The sequence below is a fragment of the Pseudogymnoascus verrucosus genome, assembly GCF_001662655.1.
Source record: "Pseudogymnoascus verrucosus strain UAMH 10579 unplaced genomic scaffold scaffold_32, whole genome shotgun sequence".
Classification (NCBI taxonomy): Eukaryota; Fungi; Ascomycota; class Leotiomycetes; order Thelebolales; family Thelebolaceae; genus Pseudogymnoascus; species Pseudogymnoascus verrucosus.
Window position 1 is genome coordinate 293,795 of NW_017263683.1, and position 13,888 is coordinate 307,682.

The 13,888-nt window shown below is 50.9% G+C and overlaps 2 protein-coding genes across 2 annotated transcripts; one reads left to right on the top strand and one right to left on the bottom strand.

Annotated features, from left to right (window-relative positions):
• Window positions 1-48: 48 nt before the first annotated feature.
• Window positions 49-1,965, top strand: VE01_07650 (uncharacterized protein; the record flags this gene model as incomplete). Its single annotated transcript, XM_018277083.2, has 5 exons — window positions 49-354; window positions 415-461; window positions 514-593; window positions 649-1,144; window positions 1,194-1,965. Exons 1-5 carry the CDS (start codon window positions 145-147, stop codon window positions 1,963-1,965), a joined length of 1,605 nt encoding a protein of 534 aa, XP_018128899.1. The 5' UTR covers window positions 49-144.
• Window positions 1,966-10,442: 8,477 nt separating this feature from the next.
• On the bottom strand, window positions 10,443-13,030 carry VE01_07651 (uncharacterized protein). Its single transcript, XM_018277084.2, has 3 exons — window positions 12,226-13,030; window positions 11,895-12,163; window positions 10,443-11,352 (listed from the first exon to the last, which is right to left on the bottom strand). The coding sequence occupies exons 1-3, from the start codon at window positions 12,380-12,382 to the stop codon at window positions 10,726-10,728; spliced, it is 1,053 nt and encodes a 350-aa protein (XP_018128945.2). The 5' UTR covers window positions 12,383-13,030; the 3' UTR covers window positions 10,443-10,725.
• Window positions 13,031-13,888: the final 858 nt, after the last annotated feature.

Sequence of the window (13,888 nt, forward strand, 5' to 3'; positions counted from 1 at the left end):
TCTCTGATAGGAGATTTGAGGTTAAACCCAATTCTCAGACACTCTCAACTTCTGATAAATACCTGGTGTAGCACAGCTGTGATTTCTACCTATAAATAATTATATCTATTCCCTTAAATATACTCTCACAGTTATTTGGACATCATGGCGGAGACCCAAACCTCATCTTCCAAGTCCATTGAAGCCCCTGAAAGCGGCACTTTCGAGAACTCGGAGAAGAATGGCAGTAGCGATGTTGTCACCACGAACATCTCAGGCCATGTTCAAGAGCTGGATCGACAATTTGGGCTGTGGAGTATCTGTGCCACGGGTATTGTAACTGGCAATACCTGGACGGCAATTGGTGGTGCAATCGTCAGTATTCCGAACCAATACCACACGTGGGCAACTCAAGTTACTAACAAGAGAAAATAGGTCGTTGCAATCTACAATGGTGGCCCCCCTGGTGTTATTTATGAGTTGTAAGCGTTTTGTAAACCTAGACCTTCGTGAGTGATTGCTAACAAGGGGTAGTATCGTTGTTTCTATATGCTACTGGTTTGTTGGAGCGTCGATTGCTGAACTGGCGTCTGCTATACCAGCATCTGGTGGAGGTACTTACGCCCTATTGTCCATTCTAGACAACTTTTTAACTAAACATTTGTCTAGTGTACCACTGGGCCACCGTCGCAGCTGGACCACGAGCTGGTCGAGTTTGTGGCTGGTTTGCTGGGTGGTGGAACCTACTCGCCTGGATCTTCGGGGCATCAGCCAACGCTGCCATCATTGGCAATGGAGTTCTCTACTGCTATCAGCTTTACCACCCAGAGATGGAAGTTAAACGCTGGCAGGTCTTCATTGTCTACCAAATCATGACCTGGTTTTGCTGTTGTATTGTCTTGTTCTGCAACCGCGCTCTCTCTACTATCAACAGAGTTGGCTCGTTCTTCATGCTCGCAGGGGTCGTCGTCACTGTCCTCGTTTGCGCCATCATGCCATTCCACAACGGTAAAGGACACGCATCAAATTCATTTGTCTGGAAAGATTGGTCTAATGAAACCGGGTACTCTAATAATGGCCTGGTTTTCCTCACGGGTATGCTGAATGGTGCCTTTTCCGTCGGCACGCCTGACTGTCTTACTCACTTAGCTGAAGAGATCCCAAGGTATGCATCCGGTCCGCAATATGGGCTATGATACTAATAGAATTTACAGACCAAGCTCAAATATCCCAAAAGCGATCCTTGCTCAGATCGTAACGGGATTCATCACAGGTATGATCTTCATGATCACCATTTTCTACTCCATCAACGACCTCGAAGGACTTTTCAAATCCAACTCCGTCTTCCCCCTTGGCAACATTTACCATCAAGCCACTGGCTCCCGCAGCGGGGCGGTCGGTCTCGTCATTGTCATATTACTACCTATCGTCGCTGCTAGCATTGGCTGCTACACGACTGCGGGTCGCATGCTTTGGACTCTGGCTCGTGATGGTGCCGCGCCCGGTAGAAACTCTGTCGGTGCCATTAGCCCTAAATTCAAGAATCCCTTTGTCGCGACGCTGGTCTGCGGCGTTGTGTCTTGCGTTATGGGCGGGATCTATGTCGCTTCCACGGCGGCATTTAATGCTTTCATAGGCGCGTTTGTTATCTTGTCGACCGCCTCATTCCTTGCTGCGCTGATTCCACATCTTTTGTCCAAAAGATCGAATATTAAGCCTGGTGCGTTTTGGATGAAAGGCTGGATCGGCTTTGCCGTCAACATTATTGCTTGTGTTTACATGGCTGTCTTTATGGTTATTTATTGCTTTCCTTACACCATGCCTGTCGATGCCGAGGGGATGAACTATGCAAGCCTCGTCACTGGTGGGCTGTCAGTATTTGTGGGAATTTGGTGGTTTATTGGGCAGAAGAACTATGTTGGGCCGAAGGTTGTTGCGAATGGCCTTGCGCCTGAGATGGCTGATGATTACAAGGATAAAGTATAAGGACTTTTGTCTTATTGTGGCTTATCTACCCAACTATTATTGTGTAATTATGTGACTCGCAAAGTTTGTGAGAGATACTACGTCTTGCAGCCCGAATGATCAGTTGGTCTTTTACGTCCTTTATTATCAGGATAGCTCACACCAGCGTTTGGATATTATATCACCTGATCTGGGATCCAACTTATTCTGTCGGAAAATGTCTATAATATGGACGAGAACGGGAGTCATGTTATGCATGCTTGGCATTGTGAAAGTCCTTGTAAGTAAGGACGATCCGCGGGGCTACAGAGGCGCGGGCGTCAAGCGAACGACGGTGTGTATAAGTGCAAACGGTTGGTCTTTGCTAGCATTTATTATTTGGCCAGCCACTACCTATCGCATCGAAGCAACTGGACCACGTTCCCCAGCTTTTTGAAAGAGATTCAGTGTATTGACTATAACTGGTGGTGTAATGCTATCACACTCCGATATTCTCTGCAACGAAGTAAGACCCTGAAGTGTTACCAAAGCACGTGCATTGACCTATAGGTTGACTGGAATTTTAACTAGTTAAGTTGGACACAGCTAACGGACGCAAGACCAAGGGAGGCAGCGTATTTTGACCTCGAGGCATAGGGATAGTCGGATTGTCCTGTGACTGTCTCTGCGATCTGAGCTCCAGAACAGTCGTAGTTGCTAGTAATTATAAGTTAGAGTCTAGTGGTAGATAGCACTCAGAAAGCATGCAAGAGACGAACCTGTAGATGCTGCAGCTAATATGTTGTGCTATATCCAAGCTGGTGATATGCTGTGACCTAGTAACCCAGGAATCGAATAAGTATAATCGCTGGAAACAGTTGGGGCGCTACAAACGTGTGCCGCTTCTGATAAACTAGAGTAGGGGTCTACCATACAATCGACGAACGCATTGACCTCTTGGCCCGAATTCTGCAATTTCACCACCCGAAAATATAATTCTCACTTTTGGTTGCTGTTCCGTATAAATAGTCTTAGCAAGGAGCAAAGGAGTGGGGAGAAAAAGTGATTACCTGGGCATAACCAAAGTCAGAGAATAGTGAGGCAGACGCGAGAGCGATAGAGAGAATGCTGAGTGTAGCAACCATCGTGAATGGCAGGGTCCCGTTAGGATAATCAAATTGAAGTAAATGTTTAGATAGATAGGAGCAAGTATAGCAACTATTGAGAAAGGCTTGAAAAAGTGAGAGAGAGATGGTGGGAGTAGGCTATGATTTATGTATTTTCGCGAGCGATTTATATCGTTACAAATGTGCCTTGGTTATTGCAAACCGTTACCCTCATCCTTTCCGACAAAAGTGCTAAGATACTTTTAGCGGCTTCAACAAATATGCTGCAATATCCTAAACACAGTGATTAACCCCAATTTTGTATTTCTGTCCGAATGTCTGTCTATTCACATATGTGGCGAGAAGTGATTAGCCAGCCTAGTCAAGAGTAACCTACATGTAACTACGGTACATAGCCAGCATAGGAGAGAACTAAGACAGTCTGTGATTTCAGCTCATACTATAGCACCTTATGTCTAAAATACCAACAATCCTTACTTTATTTATCAAAGCGAGCGTTACAGTGCATACTCAGCTTAGGAAGAACTAAAGACTGTCTATGATTTCAGCGCATACTCCTCTAGCCATCTCCTTTCTGTTCTACTAGTGCCTTTGGGTAAAACCGTTGCGCAACCCTGAGCGCAGCTAAACAAGTGAGCGCATATCAGAAGGCACGTCAACATCTCGCGGTCCTCATAAGCATCAGCGCCATTAGTTACGCCCAATATCGCAGCGCCAGCCTTGATTATGGGTTTCACAGGTCTCAGATCTGTGTAAGCTGACCCGGCTTCTGAGCTACGTTGATCGATCACATGCGCACCTTTTGGCACTCTGCTAAATATCTCCGTCAAGAATGCGAGAGACTGCTAACTTCATTGCATGACCCTCGTAGCTGTTGCTTGTTTTCAAGGGTTGCCATTTGTTAATCATAATACTAGCTGTTAAGACTGTCTTACAACTCAGCTTCGAAATGTGAGACACTAGGGAGATCGCATTGGAAAGTGTGCTGGCCCTATACCCCCCTTCAGGCCAATGGCACTATTGGTTGACTGCGACGAAAAGCCGTTAAGATGGTCTCACCTTTTATACATCCTTATAACGTGGGTAAAATCACTGTGCAGAAATCAGCAGGGATATACGCATATTCGAGCGACACATGGCAAGGCTGAAGACAAGCCGTAACAGGGTCGAGTCGGAAGTGCAGACTATAGTATGAACGACTGACAACAAGAATGGCCGACGGGGAGAACGACAGTAGGAACGACAGTAGGAACGACAACGAGAACGACAGCCAGATTGACAGCAGGAATGACAGCCAGAATGGCAGCAAGAACTTTCAGCTTTTAGATATAACACGTAAATTATTTCATGCCAGGTGCCTTCCTTAACGGTTGTATGAGATACCTGATTGTAATTGGAACCTGGGTGAAGCCCATACCAACTACCAATACCCGCAAATCAGGACACAAAGGTCCTAATTCAGAATACAACGCTTTTGTGGCGTTTGGAGAGAATATATATCCGCCCCAGCTCTGCTAACGCATTCTCCTCGCTAAATTCATAAATTATTTAAGATCAGTAACACCTGAGGATTTCTTTTCCCCGTAACTTAGAGAGGCTAGGGACTTGGTAATAGGGCCAAGTGCTCCCAGGCGTCTCAGCACCATATTCGTGATCCAAATAGCATAAACTAAGCTATTTATCTCAACTGATATTCGATTAAAGTGTAGTTAGTGTGTGAGTAAAGCAAGAACGACCAAGGGCAAGTATGACCAGCAGTAACAACGATGGAGCAGGGCTATATAGTCCGGGAGTGCACATACGCTCAATATCAATCACTAAGGGGCCTCGATATGTGAAATTATACGAAGAACAGATAGCAGACTCCCGCCACTTAAGTGGAAGTAAAAGTGCAGGAAGATGGAGTTGCAGAAATCGCAGCTGCAGCTTTTGGCAGGAGAAACTCACCTCGCCGCCAGACACGATCCTACAGGTATATACCACGTCACAGTATTTATGGACAGGGCATTCAGAGCAGGGAAGGACAATGACCATATTGGGTCGTGTCCTGATCTGGCAAAAGAGTGCCTTTTACTTACCCCTATCTATGTACAGGGGTAACTATGCATCGTTTGGGATTTAATTGCACTATACCATTTACTATGGCCGATAGTGAGCATAGAATTAGCCTCCCATAGCATAATTAATCCTACAAAGAAGTTTCAACTACCAGACGATAGAGATTCCATGCTAAAGCTCGGGCACGTGGGGAGACGCCAGGAGCGACTGACGATGGCAGGGACGACTGACGATGGCAGGGACGGCTTATGACGGCAAGAACGACTGGCGACGGTAACAACGACAGGAACGGCAAGGACGATGGACGGTAAGAATGGCAAGAACGGCAAGAACGACCGCCCGACTGCAAGAAATCCACGGATGATACTCCAAGTATCCAAAACCCGCGCCCATCATGAAATCATATTAATTGCGATATAAACGTAGCATGGTAATTATCGGTCAAGGAACCCAACATAGAGGAAGATCTAGCGGGGACCTCAGTCGACTTAACCCTCTCCAGTTCGAAAGCAATACCGCCAACTCTGTACCAAGCGGCCTCTTGTCACCACCACAACCCCCCCGTCTGTGTTATATTGTCAATACCTTGTATAGTTCATAGTTCTAATTTGGCATTTTCGGGACTATTAAATAGTCGCTGCCTCGGTGAAAGTTCTGACCGAGCCCAACTCATGGGTTCAATACACTGGGGAAAGGGGTCGTTGATGTTGAGATATTTCCATTTCCACGCGTTGGGTATCAAACGACACTACATACATACAGATACACAACTCGTACACACGCCATTTACTTCCCCCTTCGCCTTCCTTATATCCCTTTCCTCTATTTACCCGTCATTACCCCCCAATCCAAATCCCAACCGCCCCGTAACTCCCATCCTTTCCTTTCTAGCACGCCCGTTCTTAGCCGTTTATGTCGAGGTCTCATTATGGGCGGAGTGGCGGAGGGGGTGGTAGCGGGGCGGTGGCTGTCCAGTTGCGCATTGCGCGATGATGGGTGGTTTGTGGTCGTAGATGAGTTGCGCGGTGTGCGGTGGTGCGTAGGACTATGTCCATGCATTTGTCCTGCAACTGCATACGTACCTCCAATCCCGGCTCTCACTCACCTCCCCACCCCTCATCGCTTATCCAACTCCCCATGCAAACTCCTCGTCAACTCCCCATGCAAACTCCTCGTCGCCCCCCTATCCCCCAACGCCTCCACACTCCCCACAACCCTCACCCTCCTCGCCTCCACCTGCCTCTCCACCCCAGGATGATCATCCCACGCCCTCGCCTCCACCCCCCCATCATGGCTCATCGCCAACCCCGGCGTCTCTCGCAGCGCAGGATGGATATTCGTAGTCGAGATCAACCCCCCAAACATCGGCGCCGGCGCATTATCATTATCATACCGTTCCCCCAACCCCTGTCCCATCGCCCGCCCCCCGTACTCCTGTCCCACACCACCACCATCATACCGCTGCTCCTTCGGCCTATACAGACTCCCGGGCCCGCTCGGCGACTCCCTCCCCGCCTCCGGCGCATCCACCGGATTCGCAGCCGCATGCGAGATCAGCCCCGCGTTCTCCTCCCCATCATACTCCGCGGGGCTGAACTTCCGCCTACTAAACTCCTCCGCGATCGGCAGCTTCATCTTAGGCCGGTACACCGTGTCCTCATCGCTCCTCCCCACCTCCACCTCCGCAGCATGCGCCTGCAGCGCTAGCGCATCGCGGGCGTCGCGCGTGTAACTCGCATCCTGCTTGCGACGGCGCGCGCCGACGAACATCCAGCGAATGCCGCGCCCGAAAGCCTTGACGATGTCCCAGGGGTTGAGCGCGTCTAGGAGTGCGCGGGCGCCGAGGAAGCCGCCTTGGTTGGGTCCGAGGTCGTCGGGGTCGCCGGTGGGGTATTTAGAGGCGCCTGGCTCGCCGGAGTGGTGGGCGCCGAGCTTGTAGGGCCCGTGCGGGTAGGCGAAGATGTGGAAGATGGCGAAGAGGGCCATTTCGACGCAGATGAGGAGGGAGGGGATGCCGACGTAGAGGTCGGGGAAGGCGAGGTAGGAGTTGGCTTCCAGGATGGAGAAGGTGGAGGAGGTGAGGATGGAGATGATGAAGGTTTGCCAGAAGGAGAGGAAGATGACGAGTTTGATGGCGAGGACTTTGAGGAAGGGGGAGTGCTCGGCGAGGTCGACGCGTAGTTGGATGTAGAATTGGATTAGGAGGTACATGGCTATCGTTACGGCGACGGCGTTGATTACCAGGGCCTGCGAAGTGTTAGTGGGGTATACAGTAGAAAGAGAGACTGACGACTTACCCAAATATGCGCGAACCACGGCATATTGCTCCCTTCGCAGTACACATCAAAATACTGCGTCACCACCGCCGTGATCGTCATCGCGACTCTCACGAAGCAGTATTGGTAGATACCTGCCCACACCACATTAAACCACGTCAACCCGCTCCTCGGCGTCCGCCAGATGCCCCTCTCCCCACCACAGCACTTGGCGAACCAGTTGACAGGCAGCACCCACGGCTTGATGGGGTGCATGGCGCGAAAGTAGTCTTTCTGGCTGTGTAGCGTGGGGGAGGTGTAGTGGCACAGCAGCGCGAAGAAGGAGGCGATCGCGAAGGCCTCATAGCAATCGGATATGACGCTGAAGTAGACGTTATGGTAGTAGAACCAGAACGAGAGGAATCGCGCAACGGCGTAGATGGGGATCATTAGGAGGATGCGGATTATGCTGGTAAGTGTTAGTCGGCTGTCTCCTTCTCACCACGTAAGGGGGAGTAAATGGGGAAACGCACTGTCTCTGCTCCCTCGGCTTGGTATAATTCAGCGCATGCATCCAAATCGAGTATGCCGAGATCAGAATCGCCACAATCGTGCATCCACCGCAGATTATCAGTCCCAATTGATGGAAATTCAAACTCCCCGCTATCGGCAGCTCGCCCGTTACTACGCATCTGTTAGACCTGCTTTCATGCATATGTGGACCTAGGACTCACTCCGCAAATCCTCCATCGTCGCATTACACGTAAAGTTCACCATTGTCCTTCCCAGCCCCGCGGCTCAGCGCTCGTACGTCCAGGCGCGTCCGCTCTTATAAGGTCCTTCTTGTATGTTTTTAAACCCCCCACCTTCGTCAATTCAGTTGCTCTTCTCTTCTCTTTCTCAATCAAATCCCCTCGTCTACCGTATCGTATAGTCTCGAATCGAGTTGCAGAGTCGCAGAATATCGTATTATCGTATTAGCGCCGTCGTAATCGTCGGTCAAGACCCGTATTAACAAGCAATCGTTGTCGCAGAAACGGCAAAGCCGGGTCGCGTTCCTGGCTATATACGCTCTCCCCACACCCAAACAGACAGGAACACCACTTGTGCCTCGTTATCGCCCCGGGCGCACCGCGTCCTCCTCAAACCTCAGGGTCCAATATCCGTCTCTAGCGCCACCGTCGTGCTGCACCCGCGTTCCGACCGGGCCGCCTAATCTAACCGTCGTGCTTGCTGGGCGCGTGCCTGTCTGTCCCTCGTCCTATGGTCGTCCCTCGTCGTCGCGCGTGGTGGTGGATTGTTCGCAGCGTAGGGTAGATGTAGATGTAATTGACAGATCGTATGTGAAGTCGTGAAGTGAAAGGGAATTAGAATTTTGCCAATCTGTCAGCACCAGCGCTGATCCTCCACGCGCATATATCTGATCTCAAAGCACCAAGCACCACACCGTTTCAGACTGCCGCGCCAACGTCCACGCCACGCTACCCTGCCACCGCACAGCCTCGTTCCTGGGTGGTGGTGTGTAGTCGTGACTTCTGTCCATGCGTTGTGGTGGGTGGTGGAGGGAGGTACTAGGTACCTTATTATCGTTCGAGGGGCTATTTTTAGGGAGGGTGTGGTTGGTTTGGCGCTGGCGACTAGGCGGACTGGGCTGGGCTTGGTAGGGGTGGACGGGGGAGGTGAGGTGAGGATTTATATTGTGCTTATGTGGGAAGTTTATAGGATTATTACGCCGTGTTATGGGCTGTGGGATAGGGTTTTTGAGCTTCTTATTGGATTATTCAGTTGCTTACTATTTTGTTTTGGAATCATTGCTTCACCGCTCGTCTATAATGGGTTCGTTTAAGGCGCACTTCTATTCACATTATCAGCGTCACTGCTGTTATAATACAGTGAATTCTTGTGGCACGGAACAACTCATCTATATCACAGGTAATATCATATAGGAATTCACATGAAGATCTAGATCTTTTCTCGGCTCCGTCTGGTGTTCTGGGAAACATAATGCCGTCTCAAGGACACTGTGCTTGCCATGTTTTGAGAACATCCATTTTATATACCTAAGCTTTAAATAAAAGTCAGTATATTATTTTTCAAATTATTGCAAAATAAAATAATAGGATTTTGGCCTTCCCCTTAAAAATAACCTATCTATATAAATTAACGTCCTTCCTCTCCGTGAGCTTTAAAGACACCCACCATTTGTTTTTTTTTTCAAAAAAATCCTATATTCCCCGACTCCAACCCCCCCCCCAATACCCAACACCCACCACAACCCACCATCAAGCCCCTACAAAAAACCATAATCTACCGTACCAGCTCCCCTATTCCCACCCTAAGCAAACTCAAATCCAAAATCTCCCACATCCCACATCCCAAAGAAACAGATACGTGAGTGAGTGGGGGCCAGTAATAAGCATACGCAACACCCCCCCACCTCTCCCCGTCCCACAACACCACAACACCACAACACCACCACACCACCAACATTCCAACAGCACCCAAGCGCCCACACGAGCAAGTAAGGCAGATCAAGATCTTTCATACCCGCCCTCCTCCCTGATTCGCTCCATACAGGTAGGCAGATAGAGAGAGAGAGAGGTAAGAGACAGAAAAGCCGTTTTGCGTAATCGTGGGGGCTGTGGGAATGAGACATCTTTGGTGGGGGAAAGTAGTGGTGGGTGATACAGGTGTACTCAGATCACTCAGATCACTCAGATCACCCACTCTCAGTCACTACGATTAAACACCCGCCAATTAAGCACTCACCACTGAAACAATCCTCACTCACACTCACTCACTCACTCATTCACTCCGTCACCACACCAACCACCCACTCGCCCATCCACTCACACACTCACTCACATACTCACAGTCACACAGTCACACACTCACAACCAAAAACTCTAAAAACATCAAAGCAAAAAAGTAACTTCTACTCATTCCTCTCCGGTGGTGGGGGGGTATCATAGTGCTCCCCATCCCTATTATCCGCCCTCCCCTTTCTCATCCGTATCATATGTATTTACACCATTTCCCACCCATCCCATCCCATCCCATGTTCCCATATCATCCCTCCCTCCCACAAGCTCCGTTTCTACCTCGGATTTGATTTCCATTTCGATTTATAGCATACATCCCTCTCCCCTTCCCGTCTCTCTCATCCAGTTCCAGTTGTTCCATCCTGTTCAGTGACAGTCTGATCCATTTGTTTGTTGTGTTTGTTGTTCGTAAGAAATCTCGCTTTTACCCTCGCGAATGCCATAATAAGCCCTTTAATAGCCACAATTCCCACCCATCTTTTTCCATTTCCATTCCATTTCCATATATCTACAATCAACCCGCCCCTTTCCCCCCCACACTCAAGCATCCGGATTCGTCGCCCTCAAAATCGGCGGCCCCGTCCTCACCACTCTCCGCGAATAATCAAAATTATCCTGTATACTCCCCACGCTCTCCCGACTCCCACTCGCGCCACCCTGCTGATAAACCGGCGCAAAAGGATCCAACCTCGGATCAACAGGCATCAACCTGCTCCTCCTCGACCCAGCACTAACAGGCGTATCCGCCACATCCCCCGCTCCGGAGTCCCACCCCTCGACAACCCGTCGTCCGTCGGTGCCGAGCACGTACCGCGAGTTCTCGCTCATAGTGCGTTGAGGTGTGTACCCCGTGTTCGGGGTGGGAGGAGCAGGACCGACGTCAGACTCAGCGGCGAGACGCTTGCGGCGGCGCATGAAGAAGAAGATCAGTGCGCCGACGAGGGCGAGGAAGGCAGCGATGCCGATACCGAGACCGGCGGCGCCACCGGCGGTGAGGGATTTCTTGTTGCCGCTGTCCGCGGAGGAGTCGGCGCCGGGGGGCGCGGTGGGGGTGATGGTTACGACGCGGACTTGGCCGGTGACGGTTTCGACGCTGGTGATGGGGGTGGGCGTCCAGGAGGAGGTGTCGTCTTTGGCGTTGTCTGGGGGAGAGGTGGTTGTTGGGTTCTGGGGTGTGTTAGCTTTGTGTCCGTGGTGGCGGTTGGGTGGGAGAGGATAGGAGAGGGGAGGGGGTGTTAGAAGATAGGGAGAAGGAGGGGGAGTTAGAAAGGACAGGGGAAAGATGAAAAGGCGAGGATGCCAGATAGGAAAAGCGCACGCGCGGATGGATTGGAGATGCAGTACCGTGTGAGTAGATGAGCCAGAAGTCGTCGCCGAGTCCTGTTGTACCAATGTCAAACTGGAGGCAACAGAAGCGCGGGTTCCCGACAGCCAGCAGGTTAAGCTCCAACAGGGGACCGTGTATATTCTCTTTCTCAACGCGGGGCAACGATGGAAGGGGTAGGGACAACGGTATGTTAGGAAAACGGGGAGGAAAGGGGGTGAAACGACAGAAGGGGATATCCATAAAAGGACGAAGGGATAGATCCATAAAAGGACGAAAGGATAGATCCATAAAAGGACGAAGAGATAATCCATAAAAGGACGAGGGGATAGATCCATAACAGGACGACGAAAAGATGTCAAAACTCGCTCGCAAGAAAACGCACCTTGGCAGGGCTTGCCGTAACCCCAGTCCCATCAGTTGTCTTTGTCCCTACAACATCTTTTTCGAGCTTGATATATCCGTACAAGTCCGTACCGCCGCACAAATCGTCGGGGTAGCCAGGACACTGGGTGTTGCACTTGTCTTTCGAGGTCGTCGAAGCGCCCGGGGCATAGTTGGAGCACCAGCAGAGGTTATCCTGGACGATGGCGAAGGCAAACGATTGCTGGCAGAACGTCTGGCAGAGGCCATTGGACTGGTAGGTGCTGTAGTCTGAAGGGGGAAGTCAGTCAGGGACCGCCAGACAGAGCGAGGTGGTAGGGCAAATAACATACTTCCTGCCCTCGACGCCGTATTAATCCCCGCACAATACGCTATCGTCAACGCCTGCACCGGCCGAACCTGTGTTGCTATCAGCACGCCCAGCGGCGCCAGACACGCCAATGCTACCGTCGCCGCCGACATGGCGGACTGCGACCTCGGGGCAACCATCCGGACTGTGTCGTCTCTCTCTCTCGCTCTCTCTCTCTCTCGGTGACGCTACTGTGTTTGTCGTCGACACCTGTTGGAATTGGGGGGGGGGGAAGCGACGCGGTTATGGGCGCATTGATGCTTGGGCGGACACGGGGAGATGGAGGTGCGTGGTGAAGGATGGGCGCATATACGCTCAAAGAGGGAGGATGGCGCGGGAGCCGCCGTTCCTTTGTGTCGTGTTGTGTCCTGTCGACTGGAATGGGTGAGGCAGCTGTTTCGGAGACAGCAGCTCGGTGATAGCTCTCGTAGCTCGGTGATTGAGCTCGAGGAGGGGAGAGGTGAGATGCGGTGATGGTATGTCGAGCCGCAGGGGGTTGAGGGCCGTTGGAGAAGGTTAGGAGAGAGAGGAGTTGAATGAGTGGAGAGGAGAAGAATTGAAGGTTTGTGGATTTGTCTGGCTGGATTTCCAAGATTTGCTAGGAAGGGGAGTCGAGTACGGGGTACAGAGGAGAAGGAGTACTGGATTCCCAGCCAACGGGGAGATGTGGAAGTAGCGGGGTGGTAGAGGGGACTTTATACTAGCCCTCATTTACTGCCAAATCCACACTAAAATCCATAGACTTTCACCCATCTCCACCACTAATTAAAGTACCGGGTACCTCAAAGTACAAAACATTGGAACTGGGACAGTGCCAGGACAGGGGAAAGGCCAGTTGTGGGAATTATTTGTTAGACACGGCCTGGTAGACAGCGCCAACACGGTGATGATAGACTCATCAGGGATAGCAAAAAAGATCAAAAGCTTCTTTCTGGAGTCATAAACAGATGAGTAACCAGATAACCAGATCACAATCGCCTTTGGTACTCCAGCAAGCAGCAAGCTCTGACAGACCCCTAACCAAGCGTCGTCGCGGTCAAGATCGCGGTCAGGCAGGTTCTGTTTACACAACTATACTGAACCCACCATAAACATCATCTTCCCCATACGCCTGTACTGTGCTATGAACATAACCAAAACAACACCATCCTCTCCTCTCCTCTCCACGCCTCCTACGTACACCACGAAAAACACCAAACCCACCGCCGATGACGCCGAAAAGAAAGCAAAAAAAGACCAAAAAGCGCCACCAAACCACCTCGCTCCGGCACCTCATGCAGCCGTTCTCGTCTTCCCTGTCCGTGGCCACCGATAACAACCCCTACACTCCCCCAACCACGCGTCCTCACTGGCTCCGACGCGCATCGCCCTTACCCGCCAAGGAGCGCCGGCGTGGTGGGGACACGATGATCCGGGAGTGGTGAGTGGGCGGAAGGGGAGGCGGACTGGGATATACGGTGAGAGGGTGAGGACCACGTCATTGTTTGTGTGTGCATGAGGTGTGATATATGTACGGTATGGGATGGTATGGGATGATGGCATGGGATGGCATGGGATGGTATGGGATGGTATAGGTGGTATAGGTGGTATAGGTGGTATAGGTGGTATAGGTGGTATAGGTGGTATAGGTGGCATGGGATGGTATG

What these genes read in the sequence shown, in the direction of transcription:
- VE01_07651 (XM_018277084.2), bottom strand. Translation starts at nt 12,382, where the DNA reads ATGGTTGCCCCGAGGTCGCAGTCCGCCATGTCGGCGGCGACGGTAGCA. An exon ending in TACGGCGTCGAGGGCAGGAA is followed by an intron (nt 12,164 to 12,225) that starts GTATGTTATTTG and finishes TTCCCCCTTCAG; the next exon opens with ACTACAGCACCTACCAGTCC. An exon ending in TTACGGCAAGCCCTGCCAAG is followed by an intron (nt 11,353 to 11,894) that starts GTGCGTTTTCTT and finishes AACACACCCCAG; the next exon opens with AACCCAACAACCACCTCTCC.